We start from the raw sequence: 27,643 nt of genomic DNA, 5'->3' as shown, positions 1-27,643 counted from the left end.
ATTACACTATGACGAGCTTTGTAAAAATATAACTTTCGGGATGAGAAAGTAATGTTAACATGACATAAATAGCCAAAAAAAATACCAAAAAAACATTGATAATCCTAATAACTGATGAGCTGTTCTCTGCAAACGAACTGAAATATAAAATACTTCTGCAAAGGTAGTTGGACAAAATAGTGGAAACACCTTAAAGCAAATAGTCAGACTTAACCTATTTCTTCCTCATCCGTGCCTGGCCTGGATTCTTCCGCAGACCCTCGCTTTTCCGTGCGGCGTTTCAAGTGCTTCGCTCATTTGGGATTTGAAGTGTCATTGGTGCATTGTGATAGTGGCTCTGCTCAGAGGACACACACCATCCATGTTGTATTTCAGGCCCGTACTTCACATATACTTCACATCTTCATCGCACACGGACGCGACGCTTGTTCATGTAATTGTATCTGGGCGGAAGGTGCTGGACCCATTCAGGTGTGCTGTTGAAGACAATAATTGCCTGCACTGCTTTTCCCTTTGGTAATTGTCTTTTGATTGAGGTCATCAGGACAATTAAAACCACTGAGGGGTGAAAAGTGGCAGCGAGAGGCCTGGGACAGTGGGGCTGCTTGGTGGTAAAATAGAAGAACAAAACATGGACGAGATAATTGTGCTTGGGGAGACCCTCGGCGGAGCGGTGGGCAGAGGGTTTGTGTATCGCTCCTGTCTGCCTTTGTGTTGATCTAAGAATACATTTGTGTGTGGGGCATCTTGGAGAAAATGCAAATTGCCACATAGGAAGAAACCCTCGGTGTATCGTGCATCATTTGTATTATTTTATTCACATTCATAATTGATTTTTACCTGTATGGGAACATGCCACGTTTGACATTTTTATCTTAATTTAAATGAAGGAAGGACAACGATGTGACGAAATGACTCTTGCATCTGATTTACGCTTCAAATCTGTGTCTAAGCTTTATCAGTATTTTGTTATTGTTGTTACAAATACACTTTAGAGTACTGCATAACAAACCATATTTAATTTAATTGCGCATTTACATGACATCAGAGTATTACAAGCTGCTCCAAAGTGTCTCAAGTCAGTGTACGCTTGCTCCAGTTTAAGCTCAGACAAACAGAGTTGTAAGAAAATCCTCTAATAAAATACTGTTATTCCAAATGTACAGTAGTAGACACACACTCAGAGCAGTAGATGTGACATAGTAAACAGTACACATGACTAAAAGAGACACAGCTGATGCCTGAAACCTCATAGTACTATACCTGACGTACAACTCAACACGTGAAGCACTCATTATAGTATTAGTATGCAACTTTAAAACATAATTATCCTATGTGATGAATAAAGTTACATAAATATTTATACAGATCCTTAATTAACAAGAAGCAGATGGCACGAATCAGCCGACAGATCCTCGTATGCGATCATATGTGACAGAGCGCATTGTCTCGCCGTCCTGAGATAAACAGCGCTCAGTTTGGTGTTTGTGCCTCCTCAGACTCGACACCAGGTCTGTAGTGATAATTACTCCACATGATCAACTTCAATGTGTTGCGGACTTTGTTTGTGCTAGTTAGGAATGTTTTTTTGCATTTTTGTAGCACGTGACTTGCCTTGGATCTAGAACACACGCTTCTTTAATACTTTGCAAAGATGTGAGTGTGGTCAACGCTGAATCTGCCTGTTTTCAGATGATTGACAGGCGGATTAGCCAATCAGGGACAGGCATGGTCCATCTCATCGGAAATATAATAGAGGACTGAAAAACGTTACAGAATAAATGAGCGAAGAAGTAAATTTTGTTAATCTGATTTGAGATAAATTTGGTTTTATTTGTAAATCACAGGTGACCAATGAGTTTGAAACGCGATAGAGGATATGAGCACCAGTCTCTGCGCAAAAATCACAGAGAGATATCATTTTGGATTTGCCAGGCAAGCACATAACATGCAACGAGTCATTTACTGACCTTTATTTGACCATTGGACCCTATTTTACATGGTTTTAGTGGTAGGTGAAACTGGAGTGCCCAAATAAAACAGAAATGCCACGCAGATAACTCACTTCTGCAGCACCAAATGAACTTATCATTATAGATACCAGCAACATGCCATTTCATTGTGTTACTTTCTGTTTCTTTGTACTATTTATTTATTGCAACTCGTGGTTATCCTTCTCTAGGGTTAAATTATCCAGGCAGAACATGGTCTTTACTATTATATCACTATATCTTCTGTAACAACGTATTGATCTTGTCGAGCTGGTGTCTTTAAATATATCTGTTAATCTCAATAAGACTTTTGTGCTTTGCTTGTATAACTTGAGGTTAAATAGTTCCTTCACCTGTCTTTGGCTCTGTGGAAAAGTACAACTCATTTGAAGTAAAAATAACTGATGGCTGCACCGTGAACCAGAAGTGCTCTGTGACTATGGAGAGTCCTTGACCTGGTTATGGAAGCTGTACAAAGCAGAACACTGTCCCATAAATACAAGACAAACATTTACATTAAGCCCTGAAGTTTAGAGTACTCCTATAGAAGAGCTAGTGTTACAATTGCTCCTGGTGAATAATACTGTGGGCTACTTGTACAGCAGGTGGAAAAGGTCATTTCTGCTGCTGAGAGAGACAACATTTACCCTGCTTTATTGCTGCACTATCACACAGGGCTGTGTTCGGTCAAGAAATCTTTGATGCAGCTTATTTCACCTGCAGATTTGTTTTATTTGAACATGTCTGTTTCCATGGCAAAGGTAACAGACGTGTGTAAATCAACAGCACGACTTAATCTGATCCTGTACTCTTGATGCTAACAAGCCGCCGTCTGCTTTTCCATTATTCGCCTGTATAATAAGTGTGACGCATGCAAGACTATTCAGTGTATTTGAAGTGAAACGCGTAAGAAGTGAATAACATAGGTTTTAACGACACTTGAGATCAATCTGAAGTTCTGAAAGTACATAACTCGTGAGAAAAGCCTGGCCCTGTTTGATGTTGTGACCCTTTTGAAAGGATTGGAGTCCAGGAGCTTTCAGGTTTAACGCTGGACAGTGTCTGTGAAGCCTTCAGGACCAAAGTGGACATGTGCATTAGTGTAATGGAAAGACATTTTTTACTTTTGTGGAGGCTTCTGCCCAGTTCGTCTTTATTCCATTGTAAGTATGATTGGCGGAGAGTGAAGCCGAGTCCTCAAATGGCGTGTCTGTCTGAGCTCAGAGACACAGCGTCAAGTGGAGTGAACTTTGAGAGCAGTTCTACTTCATTTGATAGGCACAAGGGACCAGTGTTCTCTCATGATGAAAGCCAGACAGTTGACATATCAGACACTTGCTTATTGTCATCACAGATAATTGAAAAATATGTTATTTTTACAGAGAAACTATTTGTATTTTTGTTTATATGATATGCTTTGTGCTTTGTGCCTTTGAGACTTCAAATAATAGATTTATATTCAAAGAGACTGTCAGAGCTGTTTATTGATCGTAAAAGACAACAATGGATTTTGTATTCAGTACTTGAAAGGGAAACCGCAGAAGTCTATGTTATCTGCAGGACATTGTTGTTTGATGAGCGAGCTTGAGAAAACAGCGTCTGCTCTACGCGACTTATACAGATACATTTATTTTTGTTTTATTTTTGCATTTCTTTTGACTTTACTTTCTTTGAGACGGCTTTGTCTCGGACGGAGCGCGACTCAGTTAAAACGAAAGACGGGACAATGACTAAAACACTCAATTACACCATGTTAAAACACTAGAGCGCCGGGTGTAAGGTCACGGAGCTGCTGCTGTGCAACAAACACGATCGCTGGAGTAGAGCTGTTTGAACGGAAAACATGAGCGCTAGGAAGAACGTAAATGAGATGTATTTATTCTCTTGCAACTAGTATAATCAAAGATATCTATTAATATTATCAATAATTCATCACTTAGCTCCACAAATGTCCCACGAAAATGTGTTCAAAATTAATCGCGTGTGACAGAAAGAACAGCTGCACTAAAGCAATATATTTAACAGAAATGACATTTGGACAACACCATCACAACTCACTGTGTTTGTGTTGCTGTATCTGACAAACACAACCATTTATTTGTGGTTTTTTTCTAAATGAACGTGAAAAAACAGTTGTGATCATCGGGCCATGCATTTCTGACAGTGGCGCACATGTTTTTTTTTTGGTCCTTTAGTGAAATCAAACAAGATCTGGAATCCTGAGGCATCTGGCAGCTGTCTAGTCAGCAGACTTGTCAGTGAGTAAAGTGAGTGAGAGCTCCGAGCTACATGAAAAATCATCCCCATTTTTGTTGCTTTTTTGAACGCGGCTGCACACGACAAGACAGAATTACACAACGAGACAAACAAAAGAGGACAGACACACGGCTCAGAGAGAAGAGAAGTGACGCTGGCTTTTCTTTATTTATCGCGTTATTATTGTCCACCTTTATGACATTGTGTTTTTTCTTCTTCTTTTCTCTCTAGAAACAACAGAAGCTCACCACTAATTGTCTGAGCCACTAGCCCTGCTGCTGGTGGATCCACGGAGGACACGGAGTAAATGAGGTGAGCAGCCGGCACAAGCAATAAATCCCGTTCCATCTCCACATGCTTCCAACACATACAGAGTGAGAGACCCCTGACCAGCTCCTAAACACGGAAAAATAACAGTATACGTTAGTTAAAGAACACTTTTTACCTCCTAAACTTTCAAATTCAATTAACAGATCATAATAAGTATTAAGTTTTATCTTCTCTGTCCACATATGTTTCACCTCCGACCTGCACGAGTGAGTGACAGGACGATTGTGCAGATGTATATATTTTAAGATCAAGATTCTGTCTTTTTAATCAAGACGTTTATATCCAATTCTCTGCCAGTAAAAGCACGTGGATTGGAGTTTAGACTTTGGTGCAAGACATTTGACAATTTCTGTGTTAAATGCCAATTATTAAAAGTCAGTATGTTCAGGAAGTTAATAATGAAAGCCCTTTTTATTCATTTTAATACGATGAAATAAAATGGAAAATTGTGATGGTTAAAGCAGACCTATTATGCAAAATGGACTTTTCAGAGCTTTTAACCATGTTATGGTTGTTTCCTCACGCCGTTTACACACTCAAAGGTGATTCGTGCATGTTTGAGTGATCTTTAATTAGTTATTTTCAAGACGACATGGTAACAATCAGCTTCCAGCAAACACCCACTGCTCTGTACTTACTTCATTCTGCAATTTTATTTTCTTGATCAGCGATACGCATAAGATTCAGAAGCGTCGCGTAGTCATTTTGGTACAAATGAGAAAAAATCTGCTCCTCGTGATGTGCAGCTATTTGTGTTGATACGTCAGCTCACATTTTACGGTAACTCAGGAGTCCGCTGATGTTTTGTGCAAATTGTAACATGTCTGTCAGTCTCATAGATTGCAACTAAACAGCAAACACAAGCACAATATGTCTTCTTTAAACATGAGAAGCAAAACGTGATTTCGTTTTTGGGCGTATTGCTCAAAGTGTGAACTCTAAAACGAGGCAGATAAATTTTTGTCATGTCTTAAAGGCCCCATTTTACGCAATTTTCTTGTCTGTTATAATGTTATTTTCTCATCATAAACAAAACCACAGTTGTGCTTTGTTTCATTCGCACATGTTTAGCACAAAAATCTTGCATATTTAGGCTGTGTTCTGCTCTCAAACTGAAAACACCCTGTTCCACCTTGTGATGTCATCATGTGGTGATACAGGAAGTGTGATTTTAATCTTCACACATCTTCACTAGAATCATGTTGTTAATTTCAGCTCTGGTATTGCTAATCTCTACTGAACTAAAGGTAAAAGGAGATGTTAACTTGAAAAATACCACTTCATGACATCACAAGGTGGAACAGAGCGTTTTGAGCTTTGGAGATGCAGACGCAGGATTACTCAAACATGTGTAAACAAAACAAAACACAACTCCAGGTCTGCTTTTGATGAGTAAACAACATTATAACAAGGCTTAAAGGTCACAAGAGTCCATTTTGTGCGATATAGGACCTTTAAAAAAAGTAATCACTCGCCCCAAATATGGACTCAGGTAAAAAGAAAAGAAGAAGAACTTTCATTTTATCGATCACAACCTTCCGTATTTGTGCTGTGTTACTAATTTGCCATGGGAGCGTGTGTGTTGATGAAGTCTTATCTCGCCGGTCATCCAATCATCAGTCTATTACAACACACTATCTACAACACTATCTAGTAAATTAGAATAAAACGAGGATGGAGCTAATTATTCTCCTGAAGTGGAGCACTCACCTCTGTAAAAGGGACAAAGGAACCAAAATCACAATTAGGCCCTGAGCACCATGGCTTCTTCTAATTGGAGGTTTAACTGTTGTAGCCTCAGAATTAGCTGCCTGCCTGCACAGATGTTCAGTGTAATTGAGGTCACTTTACAGAGGCCAGTCCCACTTGAACTTTAGCTTAAGTCTGGTGTGGTTACTGTTCAAGGGTTAGAGAAAAGCTATTTCAGAAATTTCCTTGGAAGCAGTGACTTGTTCCAGCCAGCCAAATATGTGACAAGTGTATTTTTAATCGCATAATTTGAGTTTATATATCACCATATGGAATACACGGAAAGGTGTTACGTACAAAGTGCAGCTTATTTCAACGGTAACAAGAGTGATGTCACACAGGGCGGCTTATTATACCGAGAATAGTGTTAATTTTGGAATAATTGATATGGAAGTCAGATCTAAAAGACTGTAAGTTAAAACAAACAGGAAAATCTAAATGAATTCCTGTTGTTAAATGAAATATATAGTGGTCGACTCAACACAAATACTTGTAATACTTGTCATGTTCATCTGTAACTCTGTTTTACATTTTTTTCACATTTTTGTTTTGTTTGTTTATACGCTTAGAGCTGGAAGTGCGATTTTATTACATCTCTCCAACAATCCTTGAGCCGCTTAATTTGTCTCACTTCAGAACTCTGTCAATATTGATTTATACATATGAGAAAATACAGATGTGACTGTGAAGTGTCAGACGGATAAACAGCAGACTGACTCTTTCTCTCGCTCTCTTTCTCTCTTCTGTCCAGTATAGCTTTAATGAAGAGGCAGACCTGCTAACGCTGCAGAAGGGACCCTCTTCAATAAGTATGGGGTCACCATGGAAACCATTTCTGTTCTTCTCGATCGTCAGTGGCCTTACAGGTATGAGCTGCACAAGGGTTCAGCATCTACAAGCGGTTGGCGTGTTTCCCGGGATTGTATTCAGTGCATTCACACGTTTAAACTACTTCAGACTCATGTAGCGATTGTGTCAAAACAGCACAGTACAGATGCAATAAAATCAATAAACATTAGACTAATCAAAAATTTAAAAAGCAAGTGATATATAAATGTATTTTTTACCTTTTTCCCGACAAAACCCACGCTCTGCACCACATTCTGCACTGACAAAGACACCTATGGTCACGTGCGCCACTATTAATAATTTATTATGTGTCCAACCTCACAGTTTGATCATTAAAATTAAATACAGTACAGTTACAGTATTTCTAAAAGCTATCATTTTTATCTACAGTATAGGAAAATGTTTATATTTGTATTTCTCAATCAAATGTTTAGGCCTGAAAACAGGTCTTGACTCTGGTTTCATTCTATAATACTGTACTTATTTTCTAATATATACGAAGGTTTGAACTTTGAGAGAGTTTAAACAAAAGAGAAATGTGAGAAAATGTTAATGCCTGTGTGAGAAAAGTGTATAAAGTGTGTGGTGAGGGGTTTTACAGCTGCAAAACATATAGAATAATTGTAAAAAATAAAGCTGATACTTTGTGGATTTCGCCTATTGCGGGTTATTTTTAAATCGTAACCCTCGTGAGAACAAGGGACCACTGTATTTATTCTTTTGTTTTGACTTAAAATCAGTAGAAGCATAAAAGATGGACTCAGGAGGTAGCGAGGTCTTTAGTTTGCACATAGTACATAACATAGGGGATGTTCTTAATATAATGGCAGCGGAGACCCCCGAATAAACCTGATGTTTTAGTATTTTAGGGTAAAGTGGATCATCTTTCTCAATAATGTCTGTAACAGAATGAACCCATAAAAGTCCCACTTCAGTCTTAACAGTGTAGAGAGCTGAATCTGCTTTTACCACTCACAACTATCTGAAAAGTGTCAGGTTTTAGAAAGAGAACACACTTGAACAGCGTTTCAATGTTATCAGCAGCAAGAGCGATGGGCAGCTTTTTCCGGAGGTGTGTTGCGGGCTTTGTCTATTATGATAGTTTTGACATGACGGCTGCTATAATGGATTATTGACCCACTGTTCTCTGAATATTCTGACATTTTTCTCTTTGAGTGCATTGGTCTTTTTATTTTGCTTTATGTTCCTCCCCACCTGTCTCTGCTTTCAAGTGCCTTTTATTTCTGGTGATATGGAAATAGCATGAGCAAAGGTAATCTTGTAATGTAATGTTGGATTTTTATGTTTTAAATGTTCACCTTACAACAATGTCAACGCTCTGCACTTGAGTATCTGTGCAGAAAAGTGGCTTTACAATGAAATGAATATTTACGGGAAAAAAAAAAAAAAAAAAAATCAAGGTGTGTGCAAGTTTTTGACAGCGTGTCTATCACCTGCCAGTCTCATGAAAATGGTATTGCTTTGCCTAGAATGTTTCGCAATATGATTGTCGTAATGTCTGGGGAATCAAAGATACAGACTTGGGGTAAAAAGTTGAACAGAGTTTATTTACGAACACGGAAATGTAAATGTTGATTGACGGAGCCGATAGTAGAGAGTGGGGTCGTAGGCTGAGCTGTTCGTACCGGTCGGGAAGAGAGCTGGGTCGGAGGCTGGGGTGTTTGTACTGATTTTGGAGAGCTGGGTCGGAGGCTGAGGTGGTCGTACCAGTCAAGGAGAGCTGGGTCAGAGACTGAGGTGTTCATACTAGTTGTGGAGTGCTGGGTCGGAGGCTGACATGTTTGTACCTGGCGAGGAGAGAGCTGGGTCGGAGGCTGAGGTGTTCGTATCGTTGGGGACAGAGCTTGGTCGGAGGCTGAGGTGTTCATACCGGTCAAGGTGAGCTGGGTCGGAGGCTGAGGTGTTCGTACCAGTTGAGGGGAGAGCTGGGTTGGAGGCTGAGGTGGTCGTACCAGTTAAGGAGAGCTGGGTCAGAGGCTGAGGTGGTCGTACCAGTTAAGTAGAGCTTGGTCGGAGGCTGAGGTGTTCATACCGGTCAAGGTGAGCTGGGTCAGAGGCTGAGGTGTTTGTACCAGTTGACGAGAGAGCTGGGTCGGAGGCTGACGTGTTCGTACCTGTCGAGGAGAGAGCTTGGTCGGAGGCTGAGGTGCAGGGTGGTTCCAAGGAGCGGGGTCTGGGGAAAAACAAGAAAAAAACAACTCAGTACGGAGATCATACGCACAAAAAACTAGACTGAGCCAAGCGGAACTGTACCACGGGGGATACATGGATGATCTGGCGGAGTTTGTAGGATCCTCAGTCTCTTTGTACTCCCGAGGTGCAGGCTTGATTGCTCATGGCTGCAGGTGTGTAGTGGGTGATGCCAGAGTCTCCGCCCACCTCCCGGCGCAGACACAGAAGGGAGGGGGAAAGACAGCACAGAAACACTGATATAAACTCTATCTTATACCATATACTATAAACTAGCTTGCGTTTATGCAGTTACAGAAGTTGTTAGTTGTAGTTGCCAAATCCATGGTTTTAGTGGAGTCACTTATTTTTTTTACCGGGAGATCGGCCTGGCAAAATCTGTGATGAAATGGGCATCACGACAACGCCCGACACGTACCAATTCAACGCTGCAACAACAAATTGGACCTCATTGGGAGCGAGAACAAGCAAATTTTGGAGTAGACTCATGAAATTCAGAACAGTGATATGAGCTCCATTAGACAAGCCTAAAGTTGAACTGGAGCGCTGCCCTGTAATAAACGAGGAAGTCGGTCATATTGGATTGAAATTTCGCTGTCACTTTTATTGCTTTTGTAGTGCTTGGTTTTCAGTCCAAATGAGCTCAGATTTGGCATGCCACATCTAGAGACAGATTTCCAAGACTGAAGAGCAGATAGCGGCCCGGGTCGCTGTCAGGGAGGGAGAATGGCACGCCGGGTCAAGGGCCATCATTACCTCTTGCTGCTTTAACATTATATATTATTTATTATTTTCCTGCCCTCCACTGCTTGCCCTCTGTATCAATTCATAAAGTAATTTCCACCAAGGGCCAAAGAGCGAACTCTCTCAAATACGCTCAGGGAAATGTATACGTATTTGTATCCACGCAGCGGAGTAAAAACGACTCTGATTATACACAAAAAAGTAAACATTTAAATGCAGCGTTTCCTCTAAATTCACTTAGGACTGCGGTTGACGTATGCCCCCTGTATTTGCATAGGAGCTCGGTGCCTCTCCACATGAATAGTCAATGCCATTCATCGGAAAGTTCGAGCATTAATACGTATCGCCGTCTACATTTTGTATAGTCGAGGATGTCGGGGTGAAAAAAAATAGTTGCATTTTTAATCTAGCCATCAGAGACTTGTGAACTTTCTCGACTTGGCAGAAGAATTAAAGTTTTGACAGCTCGTTCTATTGTTACAAAGTGAAGCAAAAAATGTGAGAAAATTGGCTGCATTGTTAAGTCTTGGCAGTCATGCATCTTTGGTGTTCACTGTGATCATCAGTTTAATCAGCACCATGGGATTCTGTGAGTAGATACAAGCTCATAATAGAACAATGGCTCTCTGTGCTCGAACTAAAGATTTTCTCTGACCAAAAAATACACTTGATGGAGTTAAATAATGTAACGCATTCTATTGAAGTGTTATTGTCCACGTTAAATGAGCAATGTACACCAGGAAAACTTCATACCAACTCTTTTCAACTTAATAGAGCGGCAGTGGCTCAGCGATTACAGTTTGTTTTTTTGTACCGTTGTTGTGCCCTTGAGCAGTACACTTAATCCACCTCGTCTATGTATCAAAGCGGTGTGTGTGAGTGAGGCTATTGGCAGAGACTGGCAGTCGTATCTCTGTCAATCAGCCCCACGACAACCTTGGGCCGGCTCTAGCTTTCAGGGGGCCCTAAGCTGAATCTGTCTCTGGGGCCCCTGACAGCAGATGCCTCCTGGTTCAGCTGTTGGTGATTCAATTTTGACAACATTCTGACTCTGCTCTCATCACTTTGACCAGTTGTATTTGTGTTTTTATGACCAACATCAGACTGAAAACATCCAGAATGTCACGACTACCACAGTCACAAGAACAGAACACAAACATATAAGAGGGGTCAAGAGTTTTAACATTTTTTCTTTGTTTCTGGTGGATTTTAATGTATTCCAGTTGCGACAATGGGCTTAAATTTACATTATGTCGGGTCCTTGCACCGGTGTAAACACATAGCCGCCCTCACCTCTGCCCGACTCAAAAACAAACGTAGCAGCAGCAGATATTTTTCTACTATAGATACAAAAAAAATGTAATTGTTTGAGAGGGATATTTAGGCTGATGCAAACAAACAAGCCCTGTGTCCAATAAAACGTGATATATTATATTATTTTCAATATAAATGTATGTATGGGCTCTTGGGGGCCCTCTGGTGGCCTCGGGGCCCTCAGCAGCTGCTCAGTCTGTTTATAGGCTGAACCGGTCCTGGCTGCAAATGTAATTGAATGCAGGAATGTAAAGGGCTTGACATGGACCCTGCTCCAAGGCAATATTATTATTATTATTCAATTCAACTTCTTCATCTTGTTTTCTTTCCTTGGACCACTTAAAAATGATAACAACAAATCCACTTTTTTTTTTTTCCTTTACTGTTTCGCTTTTGCTTAAATGACAAATTGTGGCTTGTCATTTTCCTATTTACGTATTAATTTTGAGTTGCAGAATTACAGGGTTCTACCTGTCTGACGTTTTTCATATTATTCTCGTTCCTGCACACCCACTGTATGTTTATCAATGTTTTATAAAATCAGTTGGTGGCTTTTTTATAGATTTGTATGAGCAAAAAAATGTAAAAAGTAGTCAAAACTTAATTAAATTCACTTCAATTTATTTTTGTAAAGCCCGAAATCACAACAGCAGCTGCCTCTTAGGGCTGAACATGAGAATTAATTTAACCAAGAAAAAGTTAGAGAATCAATAATGAAAGAGAAACCGTAGAATCGCTCAATCTCAGAACAGAAACCCGTCATTTTAAGACGACAGAATGTCTCTTGACCTGGTGTCTACTACAGTCAAAGGCCCGTGACGACGAGATAATCTGCAGTATTCACTTTACTACGTCCAAAATCATGCCAACTCATTTTACATTACCATATCCTCAAATTACCCTTAATCTAGAAGAAAAGAATATGGATCATCTTGTCACCAAACTTTGCTCTCGCTCATCATTTCTCTAGATTACGTTGACAACACATTAATGCAAATGTATATCTTCACGCAGTCAATTAAAACCATGACAACGTTAATCCCATTCATCAAAAAGAATGACTGTGTCTTCCCAAATGACTTACTTTTGTCAAGGTTGATGCAGAACACCGGATCACGAAATAGGCTGGGTTTTAGTGAGCTGTCTGCTGTAATGGAGAGTGAGCTGAGGCCGCATATGATCTATGGATTGTTCTATCTGTAATGATATTCTGCGGAATAAATGGTCTCAAGCATAATCAGCTTCAGTCAATATAATCTCCCCGTGAAGGTCTTCATTAATCTTACAGGCTACGGCTAATCATGTCCGTCTACTTGAGCCCCACGAGCGCCGCACCAACTTACACTGTGTTATTCAAATGAATTCTTCACACCACTCCCTCCCAGCTGTGGCCAGGCTCCTCCAAACCTGATATCAGCTAAAATCATGTTCAATTGCGTCCTTCGTCTGTGCTTCAGAGCTTAATCTGCCCCATATTTATTAATGAATACTGTCTAGTCAAGGAAATGCAGCTTTCTAATAAAGAGATCATCCCACATAATCAAAAGTGTTCATTATATGCTTAGTATCATTACAGGGTCACTGAGTTAATCTCAGTTTTGAGGTGATTTTGGTGGATCCCGCCCTGCAGAATGATGGTGCTGACACAGCCACACAAAAAAACGACTGTTGGGAGGAAGTAGAGCACCCAGAACAGTAACAATGAACAAAACACGCAGAAATAGTTTGTGATTAGGTCTGAGGATTGAACCTATGCCTTATGTAAAATGTAAACCAGACTCAAGAATATCACTGGCAGTGTTTTTCAATTGAAACTACATGTTACTGCATTGTTTCTATGAGTCAGAAGCTCCATTTGTTTAACATTTCAAAAAATATATGTTGCTGTTATAATTAATAGGCCTGACACACTAACACATTCTGATGTTTTTTCATATGATGCTAATTAAAACAGACAGTAATATAGAATATGATAAAAAAACAACAACAACAAAAACAACAACAAAAAAACATGAGCTGCAATGAACACACAGCAAAATGAAACACAGTAGTTCATTTGTATCTGTATCGTACATATGTGTCATAGGGGTTACTTATTCCACTCTCTACAATACTGAATATCATTTATAGAATAAGTGAATATAGTAATTATGTCGACAGGTCTAATGACTAATAATCTTATTATACTGGTGTACCATGTTTAAAAGTGATTGTAAACGTCTGAAATTGAAACAGACTTTGTGGTTCAATAAGCTGGTGCCACTTTTTCAAGAAATCCATTTGAGAGAGAGGTGGATCGTGAGCCCTGATGCTTTTGTCAAATAAAGGTGGCATTTGTCACCAAGAAAAACATTTCAGGAAAGTTTACTTTTGTTCTTTCGACTTGTCACACTAAATTGAACCTTTGCTCACATCCAAGACATAGTTGATGTTGATGACATATAATTCATTGACACGTGAGTGTTATCTGTGAGATAAAATTATGACTGTATTTTTATTGTATTTGTAAATACAGTTTGATTTAATACTGCTGTTATACAAACTGCTGTTATTCTTCCGCCCTGCCGTCTGTTTCTACAAAAACATCATCAGATTTAGCAGACAATAGAAATGAAATAGGCTTTTCAAATACAGAATAATATTGTAAAGAACACACATTGTTCTTAATTATAAGCTCTGACTATGTTGAACAGTACAATAAGAAGGCATTAAGTTAATTGTCAGTGCAAATTATTTCTTTTTTAAACACGCCATTTGAGAGTTGGAGCAAAATGAATCTGGAGGCATTTTATGAGGTTAATTTGAATGAACTTTATTGGATTTAGCAGCGTTGACTCTTGTAATTGTTGTGCATTTGACTTTTAGGCTTTTATATTGCCGTGTAGTCACAAATTAAGACAATTAAGACAATTGCCTACAGTGTTCTTTGTATGTGCTCATGGAAAATATGTGCAGTGTGCAACATAATACCACTGAATGCCATGCGTCCACAGAAAAAAACCCAACAAAGTAACTACTAATTGCTTACCTATTAGTTTTTTTTTGTTTTTTTTTACCACACACAATTATATTATTTCTAGAGAAGTTCAAACTGTGCCTCTTCTCTGAATATGCAGTGTAGTAATTGCCCACTTCCTGTTTGCAGATAGAAGTATTTTTGCATCTGACTAGTCCCTGCGGCTACATAATTATATTTCAGTTTACTTCAGTTCTACTTTATCACGTGGCATAAACACTCCCCGGTCTCTTATTAGTCCCGTCCTTACGCCCCATGTGCTATGCTCCATGGTTTTTGTCCATTTCTTTATATTTATTACCAGTCCTTGTTCTGTAATTGTGGTCTTTACTTTGAAGCATATGTCTCCCTAAAGAAAAACACAACCGAATTGTATTACACATATTATTCTGTAAAATACATTAGCTTAAACGTTGGTTGCCATTGGTTTGCAAAGTTTTTGGGATAATTTTAGGTACTTTCTAGGCGGGCTAGATTGGTCAAAGAATAGTAGAAATGGAAGGAAAAATAATCCAATGCGACAACAATGTTCCTGCTTTTCGTTTCGCTTTATATATTCAATAAACTATACATTTCCGGGCCTAATAATTGCAGTGTAACAATAGCAGCAAAAGGAATTCATCCCTTTTTTTTGCCAGATCTAAAGGGAATAGTTAATGTCATCCTGCGCATTTTAAAACCTTGACCTTTTGTCCATCCTGAATATGATGTCCCTGTAGAATAACACTCATGTTATTTCAGTGGCAGGGCTGATATTGTGATGTATTAGTTACATTATTCTATCATGGAAGGATGAAATATAGCTATTATTACCCAGGTAAATTCTCTTTCACAAGCATATTCAATCTACATTTTGTCAACCAGAGAAAACTAACGTCCGCTCCTTTCGGTTTCTAAATTTTGCCACAACACAATCAATGAATTGCACTTAAAGCAAAATTGAGTTTATAATAATCATTGTTTCAATCTCAAGTGAAGAGTTTTGCATTTAAAAAAAAAGCATTGCCATCACTGCATCCTTTTCTTGTTCCCTAGACTTTACAGAATCCGTTGCTGCACGGCCCATGACATACGCAGCTGCAGTTTTACGAATGAAGTCGGACAGCTCTTCATCGCTGCTCAGCTCCCGTGGCAGACCTCAGCACAGTGGACCGTCCTCTCCTGACTGGTCCCTGTTCTCCAGTTATGCCCTGTCATCCCAAAACCTGCTCAACTCTCAAGAGGACTACCGGAGTGAAGGTGAAACTCCTCTGCTCTTATGCCTCCAAAAATAATAATAATAAAAATTGCTGATATCAAAAATATCTTCCGTGAAAGTTGTAAATCTACCGGGGCGCTCTTAAAACAGTTAGAGTTTCCAAGCAGACAGGTTATTGCCAAAGTAGTGTGAGTAATGCATTATGGATGAAGCGGTGATGAGGATAGAATAGAAGCAGAGCAGGGGGGAGGTGAGGGGCAGGTGAGGGAGACGACTGGAGCCAGGAGAGACTTGAGGAGGGCAGAGCGGTGTGTCCTGGGACCATGTGAGCGTGGAGCAGCAGCAGAGCAGACAGAGCTCAGGGAGCACTGAACACACTGAGAAGTGAGCAACAGAGCACAATGAAATAATCAAGAAATTGCACAAATCAATTTTGAAAAAAGGCATTGGCTTAGTCCTTCCTAACACTGCCCTGAATCATAACTGAAAATGACACAGAAATAATGGGGTGTGAGACCAAATACAGCTTTGAACCTTTTCAAACGGTCTTGGTCTCTGTTCAATTGATAAATTTGTCCTTGTTCAAAAAACGAGCTTTTGTGCAACACAGGTGAGCTTCATTCACAGCTGGCCAACTGCTATTTAGTCACTTATTCCAGGCTGAGAATTGAACTTGTAGGTGAGTCGGAAGGGAATGGCAGGTGCCACATCAGTTCAGAGTGCAGTTTTCTCACCTGCTGACACGGGCCTCACTCCTGGGTTTAACCAGACCAAATATGACTTCTGCTTCCAGCTGCCAACACTGTGCTGTGTCTGCTCTCCTGTCATGTGTGCAGGCCCCCTGCCTGTTTAGATCAGCTCTGGAAATGAGTTTCACCTATCCATCTCCAGTCTGCATGGTCTGCAGTGACCAGGGTCACGCCCTGTGTGAAATTGAAGTGGGATTATGGCAATATCCACCTCTCTCTGTGATCCTGTCAGGACAGGAGCTATAGATATGATGGATATCTTTGTCAAAAAGGAGATGTAATATCTAAGTTACAGTGTGAAAACTCCATCTGCAGCAGCCACTTCCTGTTTTTAGTGAGGGTTTGGATAATTGTGCAAGATATAATGTCCCAGGCTTGTGAATTAGTTAATCACACTAATCTCTGAATGTCAGTGGTAATCTTGAGCACCATTGTGATGACAACCAGACTTACGATGTGCAAACAAATAATGCCCATGTGGCCTATCTACTGATCTGTGTTGATGCCATTCTTTTATATTCACATCTTGTGTAGAGACTATTCTTTTCCTCAAATGTTTCTATCAGGATCAGTCTATAGTATTTCCTGTTTGGACTCTCCTGTCCAGCGTTGGTTCCTTTTTGAAAATGACATTGATGTTCAACATCACTTACATCTCTGTAACCAAGAGTAATGCCCCTGTATTGTCAGTGGTGACAGATACATTATATCTCTGCTGTGGATTGATGTTTGGTGATAGTATAGTGGCCAAACAGTAAAATTCTATCAGTCATCAGTTGTTTTTTTTTGTTTTTTGGAGTTTGGAGTTTGTGGCTGTAGTAAATGTTAGTCTCTAATAAGTGCATCTTTTCTACTATCTGTCTTCTAAAACTGAAGTCAGTTCTGTGAGCTTAAGAGTGCATTATGAAGCTTAATGTCAGTTCACTTCACCTTGGGCTGAAGCATTTCTCTGCCTCTTGTCAGTGAAGTACATTTTCGTGCTCATTAAATAAAGCAGTTAAGAACCAGTGCAGTCAGTTATTTTTATTAGTTTTGACTTTACAAGGACTGTGCTTCTCATGAACATGATCAATAAAGAATACAATTCCACATATTTAAGAGCTGCAGGGCCTTTCCATAAGGGACAAAATGAACAGTTGTGGCTTCATTTGTGGCTATGAAATGTGGCTACTGGAGGATTAGGATTAGTGAAACATCTACCCAGTCTGTTTTGTTGACAGGATAGGCAATGTTCTCAGTGTCCATGGACAGCTGTACCAATTGGGACGTCTATAAGAACATAAGCTGCAAAGCAAAATTGTATCTGTTGTACGAAAAAAAAAAAAAAAAAAACACATAATGTTCCATTCAACAGTTGGTCTTTTAGTTGGATGTGTCTTGCTGGCCATATAGATATGCCAACAAAGTGTTTCTCATACAGCTCTGGGCCAATGCATTTGGCACACTTGCCTTTTCTACTTAAAACAAACTTTTTCAAGTCTGTATGTTTTAAGGGGAAAAAAACTGCTGTGTCCTTGATTAAAGCTGTTGTGTTATGTAACGCAGCATTCACTTTGCAACGATACATCTTCAAATAGCAAACAAAAGCAGAGCCACACTGCAACCCTGACTCTGATAAGACCATTCTTCTTCTTAAAGTCTCTAGGCAAACAACAGTGGTCCAAAAGACATAAATGCAAGTGAACACTGCTTTATATATGTGTTGATCTTCTCAAAGTGACATTTCCAAACATGTATTTTTCCCCCTGTGAGTGTTATCCAACCTGGCTGTCAAGTTGCAGAGTTGCTTCTCTTTGACAAAGCTCTTATTTTGCCTTTAGAAGTAATATTCCAGTTTCCGAATTCTCACACACTTTTAGTCCATGCTTACTCTAAGACTGCTTTTTTTTTTTTTTAATAGAGTTAATCTTTTATGGCCCATAGCAAATACTAGTATTACTGCTATTATTAGTTAGAGGAACTGTATGTAAAACTTTGATTTTGAATTTCATAAACCTGAGCTGTCTGTGTCCCCGGGTAACATATGTTTATGTTATAATTTGGTTTGATTCTCAAGAGAATTATCCAATCAAGAAGCAGAGTGAGCCATTTGAGTTGCCATTTTCAATGCTCAAATCCAGTTGGTTTAATCATGAATCAGTGCTAGTGCAGCCTCTGCAGCTCAGAGAGTGAATTCTGGAAGTTCTCAGCTTTCACATGAGGCCTTTCCATATACTTGGAAAAACGTGTGTACTTTATCTGATCTGCAGGTTTAGTCACTGGCCATCCAGGGACAGTTGTGATTGTCGTCCTTTTATAAAACCTTAGGTGCAGCTTACATAAAGTACACTTTAAACAGCTCCATAACATGATCATTAATATGAATCCTTTATTTATACATATTCACCTCTTGAGACTTAATGTCTCATTTTCAAGAGCGATCTATGAAATGTATCACATACAGTACCACCATAAAATACATTTTCTACAGTATATTTTATTCTTGGATTTACACTTTTTGGACTGGTCTCTGATGTATTAAGAAATTCTTTGAGATCTTTCGCAATTGCAAAACTAAATGAATAATCCCAGCTAAGATGTTATTCCGTTTTATCTTCCCATAGAGAGTGAAGAATTTGGACCTGTTTTTATCCAGGAGCCAGACGATGTTATTTTTTCATTGGATTCCGATGAAAAGAAGGTTATGTTACGCTGTGAAGCCAGAGGAAACCCTCCACCCACATACAGGTGTGACACAAAACTGCCTGCCAGTTCATTACTGCTTTATTTAGCTCTCAATTCTGTCATTTTCCACAAATAATGAAACAATTATTTATTGTTTTTCAGCTGGTTTGTCAATGGCTCAGAAGTGCATGCAGAAGCAGACTACCGCTACAGTTTTATCGAGGGGAACTTCATTATAACCAATGCGAGTGAAACCACAGACTATGGGAGGTACCAGTGCAAAGCCCAGAACAGCTTTGGGACTGTTCTAAGCAGAGACGCTCTCCTTCAATTTGCATGTGAGTATTTTTTATTAAGGTACCATCTTTTCTCAGCTCCACCACACAATCTCTTTTAACAAAGACCACAGGCAGCAGGATGATAAAAGATATATTGGCACAATTCACTGGTTTTTAATATTGGGGAAAAAAAAGTTTGTCATTCAGTTTGTTGCATCCTGTATTAAATTAATTTGGTTGATGTTATTACTCATATTTACAAGACACAGACGCTCCCTGTGCCTTTCCCAAATGTGAATAAACCAGCACCAAAATAATATCACTGCATGTTAGTGTAGGGAGGGTGATACTGACAAAAACATACATGATACAGTTTGTTTTATTATATTTCAACAATATTATCGCAATCCAGAAATGTGCTAAAAGAAAAATAAAGGTTCAAGTAGTTGTTCAGTGAGTGAATTAATATTAAACACAAAAGTTATACAATTTGAAGCGATACACACTATTATGGTTTGGTTGTAAAAGACACTAAAGGTTCTTAGATTAAAAACACCCTGACGCTCCTTCATAAGCACGTGATTAGCTTGGAGCCCCTGTCTCTTTGGATGAGAATGAGCTGTTTTGGTTATAGGCACAAGTAAACACTGGCCTTTGTGCACGTAGGATGTTGTGGCGAGTTAGTTTGAAGTCTGGTTCTACTGACTCCTTGTGATGCGGTCGGACTGCACAGCTAACAGGCTGTGTGGCCCCAAATGCCACGTCTTCTTGGTAAATGAGAGGAAAAAAAGCGCATTTCTTCCTCCAGCAAATTCCTGGCCTTGCTCCAGCCCATCATCCAGGGGCTCTGGGCTGGGACGAAGAAAACGCATTGTTGCTTTTCTGGATGGAGCTCCAGCGATAATGGCTATATTGACATTAAAACTTTGAGCTTACCTTTAAATAGTTTTTTGAAAAGAGACCAACTAGTTAGAGGGAAAATGAAAGTGATGGTTTTCGGTTTTGCAGGTCTGGTGTCACTGTTTGCGTTGTCTTTAGTAACAGCAGAGTTGATGTAAATGTGCAAGGACAAGAACGAAGTAAACTTGTCAAGCTGAATCCTTTAATGTCTGTCAGATGGTGAAGCAAAGACACGTCATTCTTAAAATAGTGTCGGATTCAACATGTTCTGTATTTTCATCTGTCCTCTTTCTTGTCCACTCGCTGCTCTACAATTTTCCTTGGTAATTTTTCTACTTCAACAAAATAGATCTGCTCCAACAAGAGTAGCGTACATAATACTTAGCGCAGTTATTAGTGTACTTATTGTTGAGCCGACATCAAGGCTGACAAATGAACAACTATTTTTAGCCCTGCATAAATATTCAACATCACTAGTGACACTATCAGACTCATACATCATTTATGCTAATTGGTTAAAGCAGTGTATTTGTAGTAATGACCACATTTTGTTTACAGTGTGCCCCGTGAATTGTTGCCTGGCAAATCCAGAATCATCTCGCTGTTTTTTTTTTTACACACATGCTATCAGTCTGGCCAAACATGTGATTAGATTTGTCCTTTTTCAGTGACACACTCATTGGTCACCTATAATTTACAAATAAAAATTTCTCTCACCTCAGATTAACAGTTTAGTGCTTCGCTCAATGATTCCGCAGAAACTCACAATGTTTTTTTTTCTTTCATTTTTTTCCGATCTGGATGGACCGTGCGTGTCCCTGATTGGCTAATCCATCTGTCAATCACGCCCATCTGAAAACTGGGAGATTCACTGCTGACCAGACTCACATCTTCATAAAGTATTGAGGAAGTGTGTATTCTGGATCAAAGGCAACATGAACTATACTTCTGTGTACATATATTTGTTATGTCCTTTGCCGTACACCTGTGTGATTTCTATGTGTACATGAATTTTTACTATTAAAGTGCTGTTATTTTAAGAGAAATGTCAACCTTTTGTACTAACACATTTCTGCTGTCACACTGTTTTCAAATGCATTGTCAGTAATTGCACAATGATAAGGCCTGTCACAGTGAGGAAGTCCTTTAGCTGTTTCATCCAAACGCGCTCACAGCACAGCAGTGTTTGAGTGGCAAAAAATGTTCTGTGGGGGATTGAATAGATTATAAGACTCCAATAGAATGTGATCTCAAACATGTTGTTTGTTGTTTTAATTAGAGCTCATGTGGTCCATATAAGAGGCTTATTCACACTGTTTTTCTGATTGGCAGAAAGGTGTGTCTGCTGAGTCATTTAAGTGTGTATCTGAAATGATGAAATGTCGATGTTTGAATTATCACATGGGCTCGTCAGTCTGATGTCAGACAAGCTCCACTGTTACAGGCAAAGGTCAAGTTCAGATCACATTATTCTCTTTGTAATGTTAGTGTGTTATGTTAGAAATCTATCAATGTTATTGTTTTCAGCTTAGCTTGTAGCTTTTATCACATCCTTAATTTATCAAAAGGGCACACTTTGTTGTTTTATTCATCTGTGTGTGAGCTTATACTCAGTAATCATCTAGAAGTCGTCTTCTCTTCTGTGCAGCTATTGCCATGCATACAGAGCATAAGTAATAGTCTTTGAAAACAATTAAGAAACCTGCCATTAATGTTTCATCATCATTTCTCAGAGTGACATGGTCATTAAAAAGAAGTTCATGATGACTTCTACTGACATATAGTCAGAGTTACCTGTATATAATTGTTTAGGGTTTGTCCGGCTCAGTTTCAGAGGATGTTTTTTCCTCTTTGTTTTGAAATTCGGAGTGGCTGAACTCACACTTGGGCTGTTCAGCCATGACTTTGAAGGCAGCAGGCAGAAAGAAGGCCTCTGATCTTTCTCCCCAAAGACTCTCCCTCTGCAGACGTGAGCCCAGCTCAGGCTCAGGTACAGCTGCTTTAAGTCGTACAGTAATACTCAAGTTAACCCCACTCTTTGGACGATAAACACTCATACATTACACGCACAAACACACAGATATCACAAAGAACTAGTTAAGTCATAATTTATTGAAATGTGTGTCTTTAGTTGTCAAATATAACAGTACAGTCTCTTTGAGCATCAAACCATTTTTGAAGATGTTTATGTATAATGTAGATGGTCATTTTTATACTTTTATGGCCATGCAATTGTTGCATTATTAAAGCAGCATAAATATTGAATTGATTCTCACTTTCACGGGAGAATTATGGGTCATTAAAATGTGTTGTCGCCAGTGTGGTGACTGCAGAGGCACTTTTAATCCATAAAACTACTGTTAAGTGCACAAACCACCTTCACTCTGGAAAACAGGGTGTAAAGTCCTAAAAGCCTTTTATCAAGTGATATCGACAACACAATGTGGAAAAAAACAAACAAACAAGCAAACATAAATCAATAAATAATATACTTATATATTTGTATTGATTTATTTATTTTTGTTTGTTTGTTTTTGCACATCACAGATGTGACATAACATTTTATTCTGTGCAGTGAGTATCCTGGATGAATAATTGAGGTTCACATACATTTATACAAATGTACAGTGAAGGACATCAGTTGTGCTGGAGGTTGGTAATTACTCTAGTCGTCCTTCAGCTGCATTGAAATAAATCCAATGACATTAAGTACAAAGTCATGTGGTTTCTTCACAAAGACCACATATTGCTTAATGAATGCAGATGTAATGGTCATTTGAATACCAAATCTGACCAAAGGACACTGATCAGTGATTTAGCACCAAACGAAAAGGGAAAGAGCAGTGCTCTGACAGTAAGACTGAGTGGTGGCAGCTGCTGCTGAATCAATATTTAACATGTTGACAATCAGTCACTCTCCATCCCCATTCTGCTGGCAGGTTGTTAGTACCAATAAATCACACTCGGGATGCTGGCCAACATGATGAGATCGAAAATGTGCGAGAGGAGTCAGCTCACAAAAGAAGATTATACATTCAAACAATTGTGGCTCTGATCTGCAATCAAAACACGGTTCAGAGAAGATCAGCTCCACAAACTGCTGCTTTATTTGTGTTGTTTTTTTCAGACTCTTGTCAGAATCTGAAGTTATGGGCTGTTTCCCATTACTCTGAAATATAATTTTGTCATTTTTTAAAAACTAATAAACAAAGTCCTCTCAGAATCATTGGATGTGGTGAAGAGTCTGGAGGCGCAGCGTCAGGCGCCTGACGCTTCATTTAACTCTGTGACTGTATCAACCTGTAATTATATGTTTTGAATTAAAACTTTGCTCTTGAATTGATTATTATGACTACCTTGTTATGAACCATTGTATATATAAACAGATTTTCTTTTTCTTGTAGTTCTCAAGCCGTTCAGTACAAAGGCGAGAGGAGGCGTGTCTGTGCGGGAAGGTCAAGGTGTGGTCCTCATGTGCACCCCGCCCCCTCACTCACCAGGTAAGATTTAACTTTACCATTTAACAGTTCATATAACAACAGCAGATGACACTATTATGAAATCACAAAATGCCTTTTAAGTATACGTTTATAGTGCTATTTTATGACTTTACACAATACTAACTACTTACGGCAATGACGACTTTTATGATTCTTAAAGTGGAATGATCGCTGCTTCTTGTGTTTATTGGACTCTTTTAATGCTTTGTTTGTACATCCGCCTGTGCTCCCATCCATCCATGTGTCTGATGATGGCTGTTGTAAGTTATGGAGACAGCTAAGCCGCAGCGCAGATTCTCTCAGATCAAATTTGCTGGGTCATTACAAATGAAAGGCAATGTTACACAGCCAATTATTTCTCATATACAGCAGAGCATAGACAGCAGTGTAAGAGTGTAGCGTTGAGAGTCCCTCGCCACAGTGGTCCTATAATATAAGCTCCTCTCTGAACCATGAATTATTTGTTTTTTGTTTGTATGGGCTGTGATGTGGGAATGTCTGCCAAGTGCACTTCAACACCCGCTTAACATTTGTGGATGTCATGAGATGCAGCGTACGAGATGATAGGAAGCAGAAAGCAGTGGCAGGAACAGGTGATTAAAAAGGCAATAAAAGATTCATGATGGTTTGTGACTGACAGATGAAAGCACAGAGCATCTGAGTTTTTTCCTCTTCATTAAAAACCTGACCAGAGTTGCCATGGCGCCAAGAGGATGTCATGTACCCACTGATTTTCAGGGAAGTCCTGGCCCCAAAGGCGACCCTTTTGTACATGTTTTAGTAGAGGGGGAAACCGGGGCACCCAGAGGAAACACGCAGGCACAGGGAGAACATGCAAATTCCACTCACAAAGGCCCCACGCCGTCCCAGAATCAAATCTAAATACACAAATTAGGCTACTGGCAATTTAGGCAACTGAACAGGGTTTTCTAGAAAAGCTATAAAAGCAAGTTTACAAATCAAAAACATATTTTACTCACTTTGTCATGTAATTGGTGGTTTCAGTTAGTTATTGTCAAAATGGCACAAGCGTTGCATTAAAAGGACAGAGTCGCAAGGGAAATAAACCGACTTTTTCTGTACTCTGCTGAGGAAGTGACACAGATGTGATGTTAATGACTAATGAGTGAAAAATACAGTTTTACAGAACAAAAAATGATTCTTTAATGGCAAAAAACATTTTCTTGTGGAGTCTAGTAGTAGCAGTAGTTCCACAGTTTCTGTTTTTTTTTGTTTTTAGGCCCGAGCCCATACAGGGCGTAGGGCCTATTGCTTCACGAAGTTGCGCGCGCGAAAATTTTGTTTTCCCAAATGTTACCAAATTTGACACAAAATTCCATTGGGTCATCCCAATCAATAAAGTCAATCAGACCTATGTCGTCTTTTGCACCGTGTTGCCATGGCGATGTGCCAATGTTATCCTAATGGGAATCCTCTCAATTTTTCCCATTCATGGGAAAAATATTAGTTTCATGGAATAATGTCAAATTTGGCACCATGACTTTTCATGTCGTCCTGATCAAAAAAGTCAATGGGACACATGTCATATTTTTCACTGGGTTGCCATGGCGATGCACAAAACAGCCCATGTTATCCTAATGGGAAAATTTCCAAATTTTCGTACATTTCAAAATCTTATAACGACTTATTCGCTTCTTTGAGGAATGTGAAATTTGGCACAGTGATTCTTCAGGTCGTCCCCGTCAAAAAAGTCCAAATTTGTATTTTGCACGGTGTTGCCATGGCGATGCCTGGAAAACCCATTTTTTTGCATTTTGTGCATCAGCACTTCCAATGTGTTTTGACTTGTTTGGTGACAAGTGCAGCCCAAAGTCGCAATAAAAAGGGACAAGTGGCGCATTAGCGCCACCCACAGGGAGTGCCGGGTCGGCCGAGTGCGAAGCACGGCACGCGAGGGCCTTTCGATGCCGCTTGCGGCTTTAATGTTTATTTTCTTTTTTCTTATCTTCTTTTTTTATTTTTTTATTTGTCTTTTTGTTTTCTTTTTCTTTTTTTTTTTTTTTTATATTTTATATGCTCACATACTGACTCAGGTATAATCCGACTACTCTGACACCCGGTGACAAATGATCCCCAGCACCTGCTCCAATCACTTTAAAGAAGATCATAGTCATAAAGTTGGCAGAGGTGATGAATGCCTCAGTGACTCAAAGTGTGTTACATCTGAAACTCATATAGGACTGCATAAAACACTGTTTAACATGTTTGCATTCAAGGTTTCAGGGAGATTTTCAGAGCCACTTTGTATTTAATGTATTTAATTTGGAGCCAATGAGACGTAAAGAGAATATTATAGTGTATGCTGGTTCAAAGCTTTGTGAATAGTTTTCTTCCCGTTGTTGTTTAAAGTGTTTTCATTTCATTATCACACCTAATTTAAATGATATTCAATCTAATAATTTTCTTTTGTTTTTTGCTTTTTATTTTTAATTAAAACCACAGTATTTTGCTTTTTTTAAACATTTGATTGTGTTTATTGCACTGAAAACCTGTGACATGGGCTGAGCCGATTGTATCTCCACAAACCTGACTCGTATTTGTTTACTTCCTGCTTGTTTCCTTGGAAATGCTGTCATTAAATCTATAGCTATAATTCCCAGGATGGCATGAAACTTATCTATCTCTATGCGGAGCTTTCAAAATCTGGTTTTAATGTTTTATTTCTACGGAACCATGAAGGCGACGTACCACCACCAGACTACTGTACCTTTAAGCATCATTTAATTGTTTTATTTAATTTGTAAATTAAATTAAATTGACCAAAATTAAGTCCCATAATATGATTTGAAAATTTAAAAAAATAGTCTAGTTTGCTGAATCAAACTATCCTTTGCTACGGTGCAGATCCCAAAGTCATTGCTCTGTTTAGAATCTGTTTGTTGATTGTTGAGCATAAAACTGCATTTTTTCATTCATTCGGATAATATAATGCATCTTTGTGTACAGTAATGAACTTGAAGAATCAGCGGCATAAGCAGCCTGTACATCTGCTTGCTCTGTTTGCCTTTCAGAGATCATCTACAGCTGGGTTTTTAATGAGTTTCCTTCGTTTGTGGCGGAGGACAGTCGACGCTTCATTTCCCAGGACACAGGGAATCTGTACATCTCCAAGGTCCAACCCTCCGACGTGGGCAGCTACATCTGTTTGGTCAAAAACCCAGTGACCAATGCAAGAGTCTTAAGCCCACCGACTCCTCTGACGCTCAAGACGGATGGTGAGATTATTCTGATTTAATATTCTGAGCAATGTTAAGATTATTAAATTGATTATTATTCATTATAATGTGATAATTTAGAGCTATTGTATGTGTCTTCCACTCTTGCTGGTTTAAAAATACAATACAACCTATACATTTCAGGTTAGTGTAAAAGAGTATTTTCTAACTCGAGTTGCCATTTATTCTTGTTCAAGTCAAAATACACAGAAGGTGGAAATGCATCGGCTGTTGTCGGGCGGTGGAAGGAATACTTTGAGGATCTCCTCAATCCCACTGTCACGTCTTCCGAGGAGGAAGCAGAAACTGGGGACCCAGAGGCGGACTCGTCCATCACCCTGGCTGAAGTCACTGAGGTGGTTGGCAAGCTCCTCGGTGGCAAGGCTCCGGGGGTGGATGAGATCCGTCCTGAGTACCTCAAGTCTCTGGATGTTGTGGGACTGTCTTGGCTGACACGTCTCTGCAACATCGCGTGGCGGTCGGGGACAGTACCTGTGGAATGGCAGACCGGGGTGGTGGTCCCTCTGTATAAGAAGGGGGACCGGAGGGTGTGTTCCAATTACAGGGGAATCACACTCCTCAGCCTTCCCGGTAAGGTCTATTCCAGGGTGCTGGAGAGGAGAATCCGACCGATAGTCGAACCTCGGATTCAGGAGGA

At 39.5% G+C, this 27,643-nt stretch overlaps 1 protein-coding gene across 3 annotated transcripts in view; it reads left to right on the top strand.

Moving 5' to 3' along the window:
* Positions 1–27,643, top strand: part of cntn5 (contactin 5) — a 79,383-nt gene that overhangs the window by 14,085 nt on the left and 37,655 nt on the right. For 2 of the 3 annotated variants that reach the window (XM_033977467.2, XM_055225851.1), the window contains exons 2-8: positions 4,479–4,559; positions 7,078–7,192; positions 15,496–15,699; positions 19,011–19,134; positions 19,234–19,409; positions 23,654–23,749; positions 26,782–26,985. In XM_033977467.2, coding sequence (XP_033833358.1) covers positions 7,138–7,192; positions 15,496–15,699; positions 19,011–19,134; positions 19,234–19,409; positions 23,654–23,749; positions 26,782–26,985 — 859 coding nt within the window. In that variant the 5' untranslated portion in view covers positions 4,479–4,559; positions 7,078–7,137. Of the gene's footprint in view, positions 1–4,219; positions 4,259–4,478; positions 4,560–7,077; positions 7,193–15,495; positions 15,700–19,010; positions 19,135–19,233; positions 19,410–23,653; positions 23,750–26,781; positions 26,986–27,643 lie in introns of those variants that run through there. The other variant, XM_055225850.1, reaches the window with a different exon arrangement.

Source organism: Periophthalmus magnuspinnatus, chromosome 13 (assembly GCF_009829125.3).
Source record: "Periophthalmus magnuspinnatus isolate fPerMag1 chromosome 13, fPerMag1.2.pri, whole genome shotgun sequence".
Taxonomy (NCBI): Eukaryota; Metazoa; Chordata; class Actinopteri; order Gobiiformes; family Gobiidae; genus Periophthalmus; species Periophthalmus magnuspinnatus.
The sequence above is the reverse complement of the archived record's forward strand: the minus strand, read 5'-3'. Positions and strand labels throughout refer to the sequence as shown.